The sequence below is a fragment of the Pyrus communis genome, chromosome 4 (genome assembly GCF_041283825.1).
Source record: "Pyrus communis isolate YQ-2024b chromosome 4, ASM4128382v1, whole genome shotgun sequence".
NCBI classification, from domain to species: domain Eukaryota; kingdom Viridiplantae; phylum Streptophyta; class Magnoliopsida; order Rosales; family Rosaceae; genus Pyrus; species Pyrus communis.
Window position 1 is genome coordinate 22,022,850 of NC_142568.1, and position 17,516 is coordinate 22,040,365.

The 17,516-nt window shown below is 36.2% G+C and overlaps 2 protein-coding genes and 1 long non-coding RNA gene across 7 annotated transcripts; all 3 read right to left on the reverse strand.

The window, feature by feature from the left end:
* Positions 1–438: 438 nt before the first annotated feature.
* On the reverse strand, positions 439–2,940 carry LOC148697634 (uncharacterized). The gene is made up of 2 exons (XR_015961857.1): positions 1,163–2,940; positions 439–856 (listed from the first exon to the last, which is right to left on the reverse strand). It is a non-coding gene; the product is annotated as an uncharacterized LOC148697634 (long non-coding RNA).
* Positions 2,941–3,037: 97 nt separating this feature from the next.
* Positions 3,038–7,363, reverse strand: LOC137722662 (serine--tRNA ligase). 4 transcript variants are annotated; one of them, XM_088693020.1, is made up of 10 exons: positions 7,025–7,363; positions 6,762–6,832; positions 5,967–6,128; positions 5,779–5,884; positions 5,414–5,607; positions 5,049–5,152; positions 4,778–4,961; positions 4,257–4,436; positions 3,758–3,972; positions 3,038–3,384 (listed from the first exon to the last, which is right to left on the reverse strand). In XM_088693020.1, exons 1-9 carry the CDS (start codon positions 7,155–7,157, stop codon positions 3,763–3,765), a joined length of 1,344 nt encoding a protein of 447 aa, XP_088549146.1. In that variant the 5' UTR covers positions 7,158–7,363; the 3' UTR covers positions 3,038–3,384; positions 3,758–3,762. The 4 variants fall into 4 exon arrangements, with proteins under 4 accessions (XP_088549146.1, XP_088549148.1, XP_068317815.1 ...); XM_088693022.1 differs by having other exon boundaries at positions 5,967–6,124; positions 6,758–6,832; positions 7,025–7,282; XM_068461714.2 differs by lacking the exon at positions 3,038–3,384 and having other exon boundaries at positions 3,570–3,972.
* A 2,946-nt stretch (positions 7,364–10,309) lies between these two features.
* On the reverse strand, positions 10,310–16,752 carry LOC137722649 (uncharacterized). 2 transcript variants are annotated; one of them, XM_068461699.2, is made up of 11 exons: positions 15,689–16,752; positions 15,368–15,436; positions 14,896–15,117; positions 14,497–14,775; positions 14,331–14,399; positions 13,386–13,874; positions 13,231–13,308; positions 12,512–12,676; positions 12,199–12,415; positions 11,754–12,101; positions 10,310–10,971 (listed from the first exon to the last, which is right to left on the reverse strand). In XM_068461699.2, the coding sequence occupies exons 1-11, from the start codon at positions 16,658–16,660 to the stop codon at positions 10,859–10,861; spliced, it is 3,021 nt and encodes a 1,006-aa protein (XP_068317800.1). In that variant the 5' UTR covers positions 16,661–16,752; the 3' UTR covers positions 10,310–10,858. The 2 variants fall into 2 exon arrangements, with proteins under 2 accessions (XP_068317800.1, XP_068317801.1); XM_068461700.2 differs by lacking the exon at positions 14,331–14,399 and having other exon boundaries at positions 15,689–16,726.
* Positions 16,753–17,516: the final 764 nt, after the last annotated feature.

Below are 17,516 nucleotides of genomic sequence, written 5' to 3' on the forward strand. Positions count from 1 at the left end.
ATCTGGATCTGGTTAGCTTAATGGATATGTTTCCATTAAGAGCAATTTTGGATCAAACAAATAACTTAAGGGGCTCTGGACTCCCTTCATTCAAACATACAAGACCATGAACTCAAACTCCTTCAAGAACAAGAACTTAATACAGACTTAACCTATCTGTGACAATCCTTTGATAACAAGAAGTTAGGGTAGAAGTTAGAGTAACTTGGGATGCAAGTGATCAACTTAAAACACACTTCTACATCTGTTATACTGAAATAGAAGTGGCACGCCTAAGCATTTAGTTAGTTTTGATTGCAAGCCTTAAGGCTTACACCTAAGACCCCACAAGGGCACCCTTCAGAACTAATTTTAAGCTCCTATTGCAGCACACCAAGCAAGTAAGAGCTCGACTACCAAACATATACATCTAAAGTGCCAATCCCTTGAAGAGCTGTGTTGAGGTCCAAGGAGTGTTCTCCATAGAAATTTTTGCCCGAACAAGTTGTTCTGAATATATTTAATTCATTACATCAAAGATGAAGACATGGAATTTGGGTTTCAGGGTTTCTCAAAACAATCATCAGAAGGCTTTACGCACGCCGATGTATCAAGAACTACTCTCGTTAATGTATTCTTCATTAAAGACCGAAAAAAATTACGAATTTTAGGCCTTCGATTTCTTCCCTTTGATTTCAGGGGTCAGTTTCGCCTTGAATGGTAGGAACTCCTTTCCGCCCATGAAAGGTTGAAGAACTTTTGGTACGTTTACACCCTCTTCAGTCTGGTAGTTCTCCAGAATGCAGCATACAGTTCTCCCAGTCGCTGTAAGTGTCGAGTTCAGCAATTGAACATATTGCTTTGTCTGCTCGTTGCTCTGCAAAAGAACAAAGGCACAATGAGTAAAAAATAATATTTCAATAGGTGAGTATACATTCTATGTTTTTTTCTACAGGAATCGGTAGGCCATACATTCTGTGTTCAATTAACACCATATGAACAGAATTTTTCCTAAATTTGATCAGAGCGTACAGTTCAATGGTATATGACCTACTGTAAAAGTATTATTCATCTTATTTTCAATTAAATTTCTGAGGCACGCATTACAAATCTTTACGTTAATTAGGAGTACAGTCCGTAGTAATCAGAAATGAGATATAATGTCGGATTTCCGAGGACAAACCTTTTTCTGCCCATATCGAATTTCTAACTTTCTTGACCGGTAGTCCGTACAGTTTGAACAAGAAACCAGCATTTTTGCTTAAAAAGAAGCTGAAGGGAGACAAAAACAGCATTTTTGGATCTACGGAAGCCATGTTCATCACAAGGAATCAAGCCATTGGCCTTCTGTTGATTTTCTTGGGCATCTCCGGCTTGCGCGACGAAGGCGTTTCCGGAGCTAGATGTTTAAACGAGAAGGTGGAGAATCTGGGGAAGCCTCGAGTTTTCAACTCAACCGGAGAAGATGAAGGTTTTTTTCCCACAAGCAACAGAAACGTGCCCTCTTCTCCTGACCCATTGCACAATAGGTAGGTTTTCCAGAACAACACAAACATCTTGTTTAGTAGAAGTAGAAGCTACCTCTACATAAAACCTACCTATATTGTCAGGAAAGTTCAGACATTTTTTGTACTTTTAGGACCTTTTTTTATATATACACAATGTATTTTGAGACCCTTAGATTTATAGGTTTACAAGAAATTATATGTTTTTGGCCTCTGGTAAATGTGAGTTTTGTTACTGCAAATTCGAAAGTATAAATATCATATCCAGCATATAGCTTTATTGGGAAAAGTTCTTTTAAGAGTAACAAATTTGATGCAAGCTTATTGATTTGATTGAAGGGAACTAATACTACTTATTAGCTTAGTTAGTGTTCAGGGAGAATCTAATCATCAGTCAGTTCATAACAATTTTCGTAAAGCAAGGGGCGAAGCTTCGTAGACAGCTTTGCCCCTTCGTCACTTTTGTCAAACTGCAAGTTCATGAGCAAGTGAATGAACGAGCCATGTTCCTTAAAGGAGTGACCATCTTTGTGTTTTCTTCCCTTCCCTTATCCCCTCAAAGCCCTATTTTAGTAGACTAGACTTGTAATCGTAACATATTTAAGTAGGCTCGCAGCTTCGCTCAGCAAAATGGTCTTACTATTATATTCATTAAACACTTTTTTCAAATCACGGCAATAATTTTTACATGTAATTGAAGATATAAACTATTTTTTTTTATCTTATTCATTGCGTGATTTTTTCTTATGTAACGTGAAAGAGAAAAGGAATATAAAATCATATTATACATCCTCAATTCCAATTAACAAAACTATCGGTGGCTTTGATGTTGAATACATAAAATTATAGAAGCAACCATACAAAGTAGGGAAATAGACAAAAGGTCATATGAGCTGGGAAATGGGAATCTCCATGTCATATTGTGGACGAGAGAGATAATCTAAAAATTGATGCTTCGAATCATCGCTCTTTTGACTTCGACAGCAAAGCAAGATTGCAAATACAGTAATTTCCACGATTTTGATCCTAATCATGCAAAAAATTGAATAATACTTGGCTACTCAAAGATGAGTAGAAATTCCTACTCAAAATTCTTAATGTTTTAATTACAGAGCTTTATGCCTATGATCAGAGCTGTTTATAATATAAATCACACTGTAAAGATCATCTCTGCAAAAAAAAAAAAAAAAAGATTAAAACTAAGGTCATCTAGACAATGTATTGTAGCAAATACATAAACGGTTTGTAATGCTTTTACCAATACGGTTCATTTTTTTTTAAACAGTTTGATAACTAACCAACCTTAGTTTTAATTGATTTTTTGCAAATGTGATCTTTTTAAGGTGATTTATAATATGAACGGTTCTGATTATAAACACAAACTAATATAAACTGACAACAAACAATTTTGAGAAATTTTAGGTAGGAGTTCCTACTCATCTTTGAATAGCCAAGTATTGTTCCAAAAATTTTCCAATTTGCGGGCTCAAATTGAGTTATTTTGTTGCATATATGAAAAGAGATTCGAAAAAGATTTTGAAAATTGGCTAAAATATCAGAAATCAAAGTTCAGTTATTTAACAGTTCGAAATTAAATATCAAGTGACGAAAGTAGATTGGCAACAAAAAATAAAATTAAAAAGAAAAGAAGCTTCAAAAGACTTTCAAGATTTATCCTGTACAACGCAGAATTTGCAATGCGGGCGCAAACTGAAAGCAGCTTATGGGAAAAGTGACTGGGAAAGAAATTTGATTTCTTCATTTCAACATCATCGTCAGTTTTTTCAAACCGAATCCCCGGACGAAGTTGAAGAACGGCTTTTCAAACATTTTGAGAATCGACGTTGATGTGAATTCCTGACGATCTTGTTTCAAATGATCATGGTGACGATGGCGAACCCTGCAGCAGAAGAAAAAATAGATTTCTTTCAGAAAGGGGACGATGCGACTGCAGAATTTCAATGTTCAAAGCAAAACTCTCCGTAAATCAACTCCGTTAAACATTACGTAATTAAGGTTTCTTGCGGCGCACGCACACTCCTTATCAGATATAACTGTGCATATAAGAAATCAGAAGGCAAAATATGAATCTTGTAGGACAAACCAAAACTAAACAAGTTGTTCTGAATATAAATATTCATTACATCAAAGATGAAGACATGGCATTTGGGTTTCAGGGTTTCTCAAAACAATCATCAGAGGAGTTTACGCACGCCGATGTATCATGAACTACTCTCGTTAATGTATTCTTCATTAAAGACTGAAAAATTTACGAATTTTAGGCCTTCGATTTCTTCCCTTTGACTTCAGGGGCCGGTTTCGCCTTGAACGGTAGGAACTCCTTTCCACCCATGAAAGGTTGAAGAACTTTTGGTACGTTTACACCCTCTTCAGTCTGGTAGTTCTCGAGAATGCAGCATACAGTTCTCTCAGTCGCTGTAAGAGTCGAGTTCAATAAGTGAACATATTGCTTTGTCTGCTCGTTGCTCTGCAAAAGAACAAAGGCACAATGAGTGAAAGATAAGCACAATGAGTAAAAGATAAAATTTCAATAGGTAACCACACATTCTATGTTTAACACCATATGAACAGAAATTTTCCTAAATTTGATCAGAGCATACGGTTCAATGGCATATGACCTACTGTAAAAGTATTATTCATCTTATTTTCAATTAAATTTCTGAGGCACGCAATATAAATCTTTACGTTAATTAGGAGTACAGTCCGCAGTAATCAGAAATGTGATATAATGTCAGATTTCCAAGGACCTACCTTTTTCTGCCCATATCGAATTTCTAACTTTCTTGACTGGTAGTCCGTACAGTTTGAACAAGAAACCAGCTCTCTATATGTCTGCGATGCAGGAAACCATCCTTCCAGATCATACTTCTTTGCTGCAGCATCATTCAAAGCACCAGAAACAATGGACACAATATGATAGGGGAGCCCTAACTGAAAGTGACAAAATTCAAAATATCAAGCTTAGAAATGACACAAATAAACAGAAGATGCACATCTACATTATCCATAAAAAAGTATCCAACTTTCTTCCACAAAAAGCAGGGATAGATGTTGCATCAATCTCTCTGACCGATACAATGGCAAACATGCAATTTAAATATTTTCGTCCCTAAAAGTATAATAAACATAAACCTAAAAATATGGTCTATGTGCTATAGAAGCCATTTGACACTCCAAAGTGACACAGTCACTAAATAGTCATTTCCAGACTTTACAAAATAATAAAAAATATGAAAAGGAAACAAGAAAGTTCTCAGGGAATAAATTTATACCGCTTGATAAAATTCCTCAGAGTTTTTGATCATTTCCTCATGCATTTCCCAAGAGTCATTGCCATTTGGGCTTGTAATACAGAATTGTTCAACTTTCTCGAACTGATGAACCCTGAAAATTCCCAAGGTATCTCGACCATGTGAACCAGCTTCTTTACGGAAACAGGATGAGTATCCAGCATATCTGAGAGACAAAAAAAACCCTAAAAATTAATGAACAGAATAAAAATATCATCTTTTATACATGAATTTTCCAACAGAATGTTACTACCTTAAGGGTAGCTGGGATGGATGGATCCAATCATCTAGATGATATGCACAAAGTGGCTGTTCAGCTGTAGCAATCAGATATTTGTCATCACCTTCACCGGTAACCTGTTCCACAAAAATAAATTAGTCATCCTCACATTAGGTAAACCAAATGCAGAAAATATGATCTCACTGATGGATTCACTGAAACTTTAGAATGAAAAACATCCACAATACCAAAAAATTCTAGTCTCTTGACAAATTAACACGAAACAAAGCCCATATATTTATAAGTTAAAATTTCACAAAATACGACCTAAAGCATGGGTGCCAACTCTATATGGCCCTATAAAACAAAAACTATTGGCAAATATTACCAGAAATTACCTTGTAAAGTTCCTCATCAAATTGGGCTAATTGAGCGCACTTTCCCATGATATCTTTTCTCATGAAAAATGGGGTCTGCAGTTCTGTATATCCTCTTTTCTCAAGAAAATCAAGACCGAAGTTTATCAGAGCTTGATTAAGGCGTACACCAGCACCTTTCAGGTAAAAACCTCTACCTCCCGCCACTTCAGCGCCTATACATTTTAAGCAGATTGAGTTAAAAACAGGCTAGTGCAGAACTAGGCAAATCTGGAGATTATACATGCCATATTCCCATGCCATGTTCAGTAAAAATGTAAAATCATCCATAACTTTTTCAATTCTTTTCAAACCCCATAGACCCCGAAACAGAATGGACTCAATACCTTTCTTCAAGTCTGCGATCCCAAGAAGCTCAACAAGCTCAACATGGTTTTTAAGTTTTGGCTCCACTCGTTTGTCACCCCATGATCTAACCACAGCATTATTCTCCTAAAATACATAAAAACCCCGCATCAGAATAAGCATTACAAAGAGCAATGGTAAAAGCAAAATCGATGTGCCAAATCATTACCTCATCTTTGCTGATGGGAACTGAATCATGCACAAGGTTTCCAACGATTTCCAATTTTGAATTCAACTGTGTTAAAGCTTCTCGCACTTCAACTTCTTTCTCTGCCGCCAACCTCTTATTGTCCTCTGTGTCCTTTATCACCTCAGTTGCATCCTCTCCTGCCTTCCAATCCAAATTTTTTTAAAATTCAGTCCATAAATAAAAAAACTCATATTTCAATAAGACACATGCATACTTAAAGAAAACAAATTCAGTCAAACCGCACTTGATGGCATATAAGAATCTGTTCTTATCTTTAAGAGAGAGAATAAAAATCTTATTCATGGTTTAGTGACCAAGGTTTCCACACTCATTCTCATATCTGCATATGCAGAGGGGTCTGCATTACATTCACAGGCCTACGAGTGCAGTAGTAGACATATTAATATGAACACTCAAGTAAGCATCAACATCACCGTTGCAATTCCATGCAACCACACCAACCCTAGTTAAGCAAATTCCTAATCCATTTCAAAATCAATTGAACTTATTTTTCAAAATCAACGATCTGAAAACAAATTCTTAAAGTTCTGTAATTTATACTAGCAACAGGAAATCAAGGCAAACAAATCCTAGTGGGAAAATATACTGAAACAGACCTAACTTAATGGCGCCGAGAACCGAGATACGATTTTTACAAGTAATTACAATCCAAAAATTCAGGATTAAGAACCCTAATGATGCATTTTCGGAAAACTACCCGATAATCAAGATAACATGCAGATAATAAAATTAACGGAGAGACGAAATACTCACAATCCTGAGCTGAGCAACTCGCTTGTTGATCTTGTTGAACTCTTTCCGAAGGCTTTCGAGCTCGAATTGACCTAAAAATTCACATCATTTCACCACAAAAATCAATAATTTAACCCTAATCAAATTCATTCAAAACAAATCTCAATGGTTACGAAAAACTGAAGATTTTTGAAAGACATTTTTGAGAAACTCAAGGTTTTAGAGGGAGAAAGAGATAGATAGATATTATATATATATATAGAGAGAGAGAGATGGAAGATTACGCTGGCGCCATTCTTTGTCGAGCTGGATGACCTCGTCGACGATCTCAACGCCTTTGAAACGGCGTCGTTGAGATTCCCGGATGATTTCGGGGTTGTTGCCCTTCTCCTCCCTGAACAGATTGATGTCCAGCATCTTTCTTTTCCTCCGATTGCTAGTGTGCGACTGCGGATGGAAACTTTGGAATCGGAAAAAGTTGGAAGCTTTGCAGAAGAACAACGCAAGCTAACCGTCACTGACTGAGAGTAGTTTACCCTAAAACCCTAGTTTTTTTTGGGCCCGTGATTTGGGTCAATCCAGGTTTCCCAAGCCTATGTCTCTGACCCCATTGTTGTCGGCCTAACCCGTTTCGTTACCGTTGTGGGTCTTTTATCGTTTCCTAAATAACTAATGATTCGTTTAATGATCCGTAATCTGATTTAAGAAAATTAAATCGAGAAGAAATTAGATAGAGGAAGAAACATAATTAAATTCATATTATGGTTTTTTATTAAATTATTTGAAATTGAAGAAGGAATGATGTTGTTCTATATAAGTTGTTTATTAATTCACTTGAATCGAAATTAAAGCTAACTTGATTACTAAATTTGCCCTTTTTAAAATAAATAATATTTTTGACCAAAAATAAAAAAATTTCATGTTAATTAATATAATATAATTTTATATAATAAAATGTATCGATATAAATAACTAAAGAAAGTTTTCTTTTAATAAAAGGGAAGGCACTTTCGAGTATATGGAGTTTACATGGTTTGATTAAAAAAAAAAATAAGACAAGCTTAACAAAGATCGTTTGGCAAGTAATGGTTTTTTTTTTTTTTTTTATAAAATGTTTTTTGAAGCAAGCCTTAGTAAAATGCAAGTTAATTATGAAAAAAGTACTTGGAATGCTTCTAACAAGAAATACATAACTGTTGTTTTTAGTAGAAAACACTTCAAGCGTTTTTGGAATCTAAAAATATTATTCTAAAAACGCTTTCAGTTATTTAAAAGCATTTGTCAAACGATGCATGGTCTTCAAGGGTCAACCAACGCTCTTTGGGATTAACTCGAGTGTGAATGTGACTGAATATGTTGAGAGTCTGCATTCGCTCTTGTCCAACATGTTACACCTCTGATCCAACAGGTTCCTGTGAAAGCCACTCGCACTAAATTCACTCTGGAAATCACTGTTTCTTTCGGTTCTCAAGAAATAACAGAGTACAACTGGCAGACAGAACTGAGATCTGTCCACCTGCTTTTCAGCGCGATAACAACGGCCTATCTCACACTTTGGATGATCCTGGAGAAACGTTTTTGTCAACGTTTCTCGTTCTCATTTCGATTCAGGTACAAAGTTCCTCCATCTGTGGATGAAATACACGGACTATTTCTTAGTAAGCAGATGTCTTTCTCGAAATCTTAATATTGAAGAAGCATCAGATGAGAAGTTATATGAGGACAACGGCTGGGAGTAGGGTACGTAGTGTAGGATGAACGACATGGCAGGTTGTTAGTTTCGTAACTGAGTTTGTTGTGCCTAGACGACTAGGCGGATTTAAGTAAATCTATTGTATTTCGTGTAAATAAGTGTCTTTTTATACTTAAAATATATATAATTTCATCTTAAACTAGAAAATAGAATGACATATATATTATGAAGTATTGGAATATAATGAAAACATGGACATCAAACATATAATGTGTGTTTATTTAAGTGTTCAATAAGTCTTTTACAATTTATTGGAAATAATAAAATGTAAAAGTAAAGTTATCTATTTTTCGCAACCTAGGCAGGTTTCTAGGCTGTTATGGGCGGGATCGGCAGTCTCGGCGGGCACCTCAGCAGGTCTAGGATTCATTTCTTAATTTTCAAATCTTAGGCATTAATCGGAACAGTGATCAGACGTCTAACGCCTAGGCGGGAATTTTTAGAATGGTGATTGGAATATATGTCGTAGTTGACACCAGTATCTAATAACTTATATCAGCATACCATTAGCTCAGGGTTTGGTTTGTGACTTTAAGGCCATTGAAGGCAAGTTGGCTGTTAAGTGTTTCAAAATTCTTTATAACGAATAGAAAAACTACGTCTTTGGGAAAATCGCCGTTTTGTGTAGAGTGTTGAAAACATTGGCATTATTATGAATGCCCACGTATATGCATACATTGTCAATTCTCATAACAGATTGAAATTGACTTTGGGGATGCAGGAGATCATATTTTCCAAAAGAGTGCTGTAAATTTTCAATGTGTAATTAATGCATCAGTATTGGAGTTGCTCTATAAATAGAGCACTTCATATGCTTTCAAAAATACAGACAGAAAGAAAGAAAGATCAATAACATCATCTATTCTCCGTCTTTTATTTGTTATCCTCTTGTGTTATACTTTCAGTGCGACATTTTACACATGCTTCACTCCATTTACTAAAAGATTATCTCTATAACTTTTACATATTTATAATATGGAGTTTTTTTTTTTTTTTTTTTTGTGTTTTTTGAGAACTCGAGAATGCATTTAGTTTTATAATTCCTCTCTTTATCTTCTGGAAGAAAACAGATTTTGGTGATGGTAATTCTTCATGCGTGACTTGTTATCCTTTCATATTTGTGATGTTGCATCACTTTCGTATGAAAAGAAAAACACGAAACATTCATTTAGACAACACAAAACATACATTTAGACAAGAGATAAAAGAAAGTTGAGAGATAGGTTTTTGAGTATATGTTAACTTTGTTGTATTACCTGTATACAAATTCAAAAATGTTGCAATTACAAAATTAGGATATTGGGCAAACTGCACTCCTTTTACAAACACAATCGCCCACCTGCGATCCAAATTTGACAGAAAAATGAGTAAGATACACAAACTTTCTCAACAGTTTGGTGAGATGACGGTGCGTTTCTCTTTTTCTTTTCAAATTTGATATTTTAGCCGCTATGGTTACATGAGCAACACTCATATTCGCAAACATTGGAGTGACGACAACTCAATTGATCTATTTTCTCTTCCAACTCACACTTAGGATATTGGAGAAAACAAAAATACATTTACTCATTTTATACATTAAATCTCTCGCTAGTACATATCAAATTGTATGTCATTAGACTTGTCCACCATACCTGTTTCAGTAACTAATTCAAATCCCAACTCGTTATAGTCCCCGGATTATAGAAATTTGAGAGCTTAACACTTAGATGTTCCGAATTCCATCATCCCTCTGGTTTCTATGTATAGATCCCAGTCACTAGCATTCCAACAAGATTAGTTAAGTTCTCCTTTGTATGACCACCACATCGACAAATTCTCCACAATCTTGTAGTTCATCAATGTCATAAAACACAATACAAAATATATTACATAGTATTACCACACAAAAAGCTACATTTGCATTTTGCACCTTGTGTAAGCTTTTGACTAGTAATTTCTCCACACCTCGTTTTTATGGCCTATTTTGTTTCCTCGTTTCAAAATTCGAAAACGGGGTTTGGGGATGCTTTTCTTATCCACCCGGTTTTACCTTCGGGCACACATAGCTACAGACATTGATACAAAAACCTTTTCTACATCCTATCGATATAGTACAACGGCTCTACAAAAACACAATGGCAAGCTCGAAACAAAAGAATCAGATCAAGGTTTGTTTGGATCAAACTGAGCAGCCGACTGTCTTTCGAATCAGATTACTTCCTAATCGTGTTGTTGAAAAGTCACTACCTTTCTTTCTGATTGATCGTCATGCTTTTCAGTCCGTCAAAGCCACATTCTAGAGAGAACTGAGAGATGTAGTGGCTATTTTCAGCCAAAGAGCACATCAAAAGTCCTCATTGATTCCTCCAGCATGATTTTCCGATCAGCTATAACGCACGTGGGGCAATTGCGGAGGACTAGGACTAATTAAATTTGCCCATAAGTTCGCAAGTTTCAACAAGTAGTTTTCCCCATTCCACGTCACCATTTTAACACCTGAAACATACAAACAAAACTAATACATTAAAAAGAGCAGAAACACAAAACATAGGGTCGCGATGACTATGAAAAATGGCGAGCATTTCATATGTGAAAATGTAATATGTTGCTTGCCTTGCACATTTACTTGTGAGCGGGTGCGCCTATACTACTAATAGTGTTATGACACTTTTCTTGAGAGAAAAAAGACCGAGTTTACTAGGTGACGTAAACCAAGTATGTATCTCAAGAATCCTAGTTTATGTCCCAAAAGAGTAAAGACCAAACTACCAACAGTTTCAAGATACTTCAGCTGATGAAATGTAAAACTGAAAAAGGACTATTTCAAACTCACTAAAGTATCTCCAAAAAGTAAAAACCAATGGCTCGTTTGGAAGTGCTTTTAAAATGACTGAAACTGCACTTTTAGGGAAAAAAATTTGGGTTCCAAAAGCACTTAAAGTGCTTCCTCGAAGAAGCATCAGTTATGTGCTTCTTGTAGGAAGCACTTCAAGTGCTTTTGGATTGGTACCAAAAACATTTTCACCGAAAGTGCTTTCAGCCATTTTAAAAGCACTTACAAAAGAGCCCTAAAAATTTTCCATAACGTTACTAGTTTGACTCAAATAATCAAATTCTTAATGAGACACGAAAAAGAAATTAGTGTCTGGTAAGGATCATTCAAGTGGACAAAAGTTTACAGGACGTGTACAATGCAAGCACCACAAGACTCTATAGAGAGCTCTCTGGCATGGCCAGGTGTAGTGAAATGACGGTGATTAAAATCAACTTCTGCATACCTGGCAAGGCTCCTGCAGTTAATAGTGACAGCGAACAAATAGGTTCTTGGTCATTAACAACAACTTGGTTTTGGAGAGCAAATGCATCGAGATGATGAATATATGTCATGGAATCTAGTAGTTCCGCAATGGTCCCATCATATTTAAAATCAATTGCATCTGAAATGCTCTTGAGAGCTTCATCAAGTCCCGAACTTGACCATAAAGTAGAGCACTTGTTTAGAAGAGAAAAAAAGCTAGAACAGTCTGAAGAATGTAATAGAATCCATGACTCGTAAAGTTTGGCAGATGCTTCGAGAACTAAAACTACTCTGTAAATTTCTCCAAGGGAAAGGATATACTGCTTGCCTGTGTTTCCAAAAATGATAAAACAAAAAAGTAATCACAAAATTTGAAAAGTAACATAAACTATGAAATCCATCTACAACAATTTCTTATCTGGTACCTTGAGGTTTGGATAGTATTTGAGTCTGAACATTCGCTTCTAATGATTGCCTCCAAATTAGAGAACCATGTTTCAACTCTTCAGCGCAAACAGACACTATTCGAGACCAGGTGGAAATGTAATTAGATTGTTCCTCAGTTGATCCCAATCTAAGAATCCTTAATGTGGAAGCTGCGTGTCTTGAAAGTTCAACGGCAGATCTCAAATCATTCTCTGCCTATCAAAACCCAAATACAACCAGGGTCAAGCAAAGTCCACTTATAAGTTATACACAGAAGTTTTCATTACTTCATATCAATGTAAAGGCACGTACCAACGACAATCTTTGCGACAACTTATATTCTGACTCAAAAACTTGGACCTTTGGATCTTGTAGAAGTTTACGAACTTCATGAAGTTGTGTATTTCTTGAAGAAAGATTCCCTGACTGGAATTGATCAGAGATCATATTGTGTTGATGTAGTTCACTGTACAATTTCTATAACAAGAGACCACATTAAGTTAGCAAAAACTAACAAAGTTTTTTGCCCAACAAAACTACTAATTTAAGCACCATACATAAATCATCCAATCCCTATACGAATGTTTGAAATCTCAAACAAAAAATAATTGAGTTATTTATTACGCCGATTATATCCACCAACATTTTCTTTTGAGTAAATAAATCCACCAACATCAGTTCCTGATTGTCACACTTCATGCTGTTCACATATGATGATTCTCAAGATAGTCCAGACCCCAAATAATAAAGAAGTATTATAAATCATGACAACAAGTAAAAAACATCCATTTTATTCGCTAATGCAGATTATTATACAACAGATACAACAAGAAGTTACTAGAAAATTACAAACCTAACAGAAGCACTCGTTCAAAAACCAAGCTCCACAGTCCATACTATGAAGACCAATTACCTAACATGTCGATTCAGTTTTACGTAGGCATAGCCTCATAAGACATGTAAACTACCCAAATGATAACAAAAAAATAAATAAAGGAAGAAAGATAAAACAACTGTTTAAAGCAACAAACCTGGATTTCCTGTTCCAGATCTTCCAGAGTATCTACTGTTGTATCTTCACCAGAAAGAGTAGCACCACTTTGAGCTTTCTAACAAAATGCACATTTCAAATACTTAATACTGTTAAAACTTCGTAACAGAAAGTATGTCTGAGCAAATTACTAACCTTTTTATTTTCAAGATGGTAGAGTGCAAGACCATATGTTTCATCCTTCAGTTTGCAATATAAATCCACATAATTATCTAGATGGACTTTAGTAGAAGAATCTTGAGGTGAATCTTCAAGAGTAGCAATAGAAGTTTGGTTTTGATCTCTTGAAACAGCATCCTTAAATTCCCAAGAATCTTCATCAAAATCATCACCAAAATCAGATTCCAAAATGGTTGGGGCAGTATGTGCAGTATTTTCAGTTAATTTTGGCGCATGAATTGTGTTAGTGTTCTGGTCCACTTGACTGTATAAGCTTGATATTAGATCGGTGATGGATAGATTGGACGCAGGGCTTTTATTGGTATTTACTTGGTGGGATGCAGTTGTATGAGTAGAAATATTTTGTTGAAATTGAATTGAGGAATCATCAGTCTCCAGTTCTTCATCTCCAAAAATGGACAGGGGCAAGGCTCGCCGATGATTCTCCAGTGTTACCTCATTGTGCTGTAAAAAAGAAAAGAAACAATTAAAAATTAGTATGGAGCATTTGCTCATAGAGCATAAATAAACCAAAAATATTTTCAAATTGTTAACAGGAGCTTAAGCATTGATGAGACAAAAAGGAGCTAGACCGAGAGGAATTCTAATGTATACTGGTACAATGACTTTAACACCAAGATGGTAAAGTTGCTCCTTTAGATGAGATGATTCAAGAACATCCATTAGTTGAAATTTTTCCTAGTTTCCAAATGTTGTGTACAATTACAGATGATAAGCATGTTGTGATTATCGCGTTTAAGAATAGGAAAAACAAAACAAACTCGGGAAACCGAAAACAAAATAACCAAGGCAAATAACACCAAAAATTTACATGGTTCGGCTATGTGCCTATTTCCACAGGGCAGTAACAACAATCTTTCACTATATTATTAATGAATAAGAAATATCAGGAATGAATACCTGGATTTCAACACCCATTGCAGATGGATTTATACTGATGGGAGAATTACCGGCAACCACCGACTCCCCCTACACCAAAATGGAAATAACTTTATTCCCGTTCCTTGAAAGTTTTTATGTAAGTGAAAAAACAAGCATATAAAACAAAGTCAGCTGATTCATCTACCTCGAACTTTGATCCAGATCCGGAAAATGCATCCTTAAATTCCCAAAAATCGTCATCTGAACCAGCATCTGGAGAACTACTCAACTCCTTTACATTGTCCTCTTTCTTGCCACTGGAATGTGAATCTGAGATTACACCACCTTTCGTGCCAGAAGTCGGGATATAAGGAAATGCAAAGTTACTTGCTCCAGACTTGCTAGAATCCCCATTAAATGCAGCAAAAAAATCATTACGAGCATGAGCTCCAACACTAGCAGGACTGGCAGCCTTTGCCTCTTCCTGCAACCAAAAATTAAGTATTACTATAACAAGACACACTCTTTAAAAGTCAACATTTCAGTAAACCAGATCAGAACTACTGAAAATAATATAAATTAACAAAAAATCAAACTAACTCACCAACTTATGTTCTGGTCCAGTTTCTGAAAATGCATCCTTGAACTCCCACAGATTTCCATTAACCAGAGTAGAATTGGGTTTATCCGCAGCATTGTTCTGCTTGCTTATTGAAAGTGGATCGAAGAAAAAATTATCTCGAGTAACAGGCTTTGGGTTGAAATCAAATAAAAATCCCCCACTAAATCTACTTCCTCCGGTATTTGCTTGCCACTTCTCCTCAACCTTCAAAATGCGAAATGTCAAACTTGGTGGACCAAATCAACAGGCATTTTTTTCAAAGTCCAATGGCATGCTATAGTATTTCGATATAAGTGGAAAATCTAAGTCCCCTATTTGAGTGTGCAAATGCAAAATCACACCAGAAGAAACAGAGGGTGATTGAAATAGTAAGTTCTGCATTTCCAAGAGAAGTTCCATGGTGGGACACAAAAACAACAAATATACAAGACATACAACAATAAACAATACCCGCCTGGATTCCTGGTCGTACGTGTGCACTTGATTCCGGTTTCGATCCTGCTACTTCCACAACCCCTTTTTCCTGATATGAAGGATAAAATTAAAGCAATGAACAAAATAAATAAATGGTAATCTTCAGCAATACTTATAAGAAAATTTAAAAGCCAATGGAATTGTTCCTCACAAATCCGCCTAGAATTCAATACGAATTTCAAACCACATAGAGAAAGAGAATTTCTACTTTTTTCTCACTTCAGAATTCTCAGAAACCAAGCAGAGTCCATACTCCAACTAAACAAGAACATCAAAAATCACCAAAGAAAACAACTTTTACCTTCAAATCCGCAGTTTTGAATTCCCAACCATCATCATCCTCCTCATCAAAGTCCTCATTTTCTTCCTCCCAATTCAACTTCAACTCATTTTTATTCGAATTTGAATCTACCCCATCAAATTTCAAATTCGAATCCAAATTCAAGCCACCCAATTTCTCTTTCGGAACCAGAGCATCATGCTTCAAGTCCAATGCCTTTGCACTGAAATTCAACCCGTTTTTTACCCAAGTAGGACCACCAAAACCCGAATTCGACACACCTGTCTTCGAATTCGAACCCACGCCATCAAATTTCAAATCAAAACCATTCGCACCCAAATTAAAACCACCAAATTTTCCATTTCCATTCGGAATCGGATCATCAAACTTCAAATCCATCCCATTTGCAATGAAATTTAACCCCTTTATAGGCGAATTAGGACCGCCAGAGCCGAAATTCAAATCTGACCCATTTCGAAACACGATGTTTGGATTCTGACAGTACAAATTCGCAATCAAATCATCGATCCCAACATTTTTCACATTCAAATTCGACTCCTTTTTCGCAAATCCATCGTTTGCAACGTCCCCAACCCTGGACTCGCCCACTCTAGACTCCTCCTCTTCCTGCTCTTCCCCAAATAACGACAACGGAAAAGCTCCCTGCGGCTTCACCCACCGAGTCTTATCAACCTTCGCAGGCTCAGTCTCAACTCGTATTGGCTCTGTTTCGGGTCGGGTCGGCGCCGACCCATTAGAAACATTGAAAGACCCAAAAGGGTCGAAGGGAATTTGGGCGGGAGGTGATTGGGAGTACGTGATTTCATTGGAGAGTACGACCTGAGCTTTGATCTGGCTCGAGCTGTCGGTTACGAAGTCTCCCCAATCGTCGTCCGAGACGGTCGAATCTCGTCCGTTGATCTTGGGATTGGGATCGACGGCGGTGACGAACTTGAAGTCTCCGAAGTCGTCGGCGTCGTCGACCTCCGCCATTGCTGCGAGGGCTTTGAAGCTCTGTGTGCCTCTGTCTCTTTTCTGTGTGTCTATGGGGGGATGTTGTTTCCGTTAAGGTGGTTTTGTTGCATGCGGGAGAATGACGTGGACAGGACCCAATCCAGCTAAGCTAAACGTGATTTGTTTTATTGACTTTTGTCAAAAACAAAAAAAAAAAAAAAAAAATTGTAGCAATGATCTCTTAATTTTAACTCAATTAGACCAATGATCCTCCAACTAAAAATCCATTATCATTGATCTCTCAAGTCATCAAAACATGCACCTAAGGTCCCTCAACTAAAAATTCATTACCATTGGTCCCACAACTTTAATCCAACTAGAAAAATGATCCCTCAACTTTAACCCAATTGGAGCAATGGTCCATCAACCGTAACTCAATTGTAGCAATAGTCGTTCCAACATAACTCATTTTGACAAAATTATGAAGTACTAGACGAAAATGACCATAGCTACACATTTTGTTAAGTTGCAGGACCCTAATTGTAGCAATGGTTCTTCCAACATAATTTATTTTGACAAAATTTTGATGAAGTTGACGAAGGGGGTCATAACTATACATTTTGATGAATTGAGGGACTAATGATAATATATTTTTAATTGAGAGACCATTGGTTCAATTTGATTATAGTTAAAGGACCACTGCTACAATTTACTCAAAAAAAAAAAAAAAAAAAAACCAAGAATCGAATAGAGGTAATTAGAGCAAATGGTCATTTACCATAGTGGTGAAAAGTTATTTAGTCATTGCATGACGGCGTGAATTTAAACTTCGTCGGTGATTATTTTAACATAATCGTGTGACAAAAAAAGAAAAAAAAGAATAGAGGTAATTAGA

Excerpts from the sequence above, each read along its gene's own strand:
- LOC137722662 (XM_088693020.1), bottom strand. The coding sequence starts at position 7,157 with ATGCTGGACATCAATCTGTTCAGGGAGGAGAAGGGCAACAACCCCGAA. Across the intron at positions 5,153-5,413 it reads TTGATGAGGAACTTTACAAG|GTTACCGGTGAAGGTGATGA; the intron begins GTAATTTCTGGT and ends TTTGTGGAACAG. Across the intron at positions 4,437-4,777 it reads CTGAGGAATTTTATCAAGCG|TTAGGGCTCCCCTATCATAT; the intron begins GTATAAATTTAT and ends TGTCACTTTCAG.
- LOC137722649 (XM_068461699.2), bottom strand. The coding sequence starts at position 16,660 with ATGGCGGAGGTCGACGACGCCGACGACTTCGGAGACTTCAAGTTCGTC. Across the intron at positions 12,677-13,230 it reads ATCTGGAACAGGAAATCCAG|AAATTGTACAGTGAACTACA; the intron begins GTTTGTTGCTTT and ends CTCTTGTTATAG. Across the intron at positions 10,972-11,753 it reads AACTGCAGGAGCCTTGCCAG|GTGTTAAAATGGTGACGTGG; the intron begins GTATGCAGAAGT and ends TGTATGTTTCAG.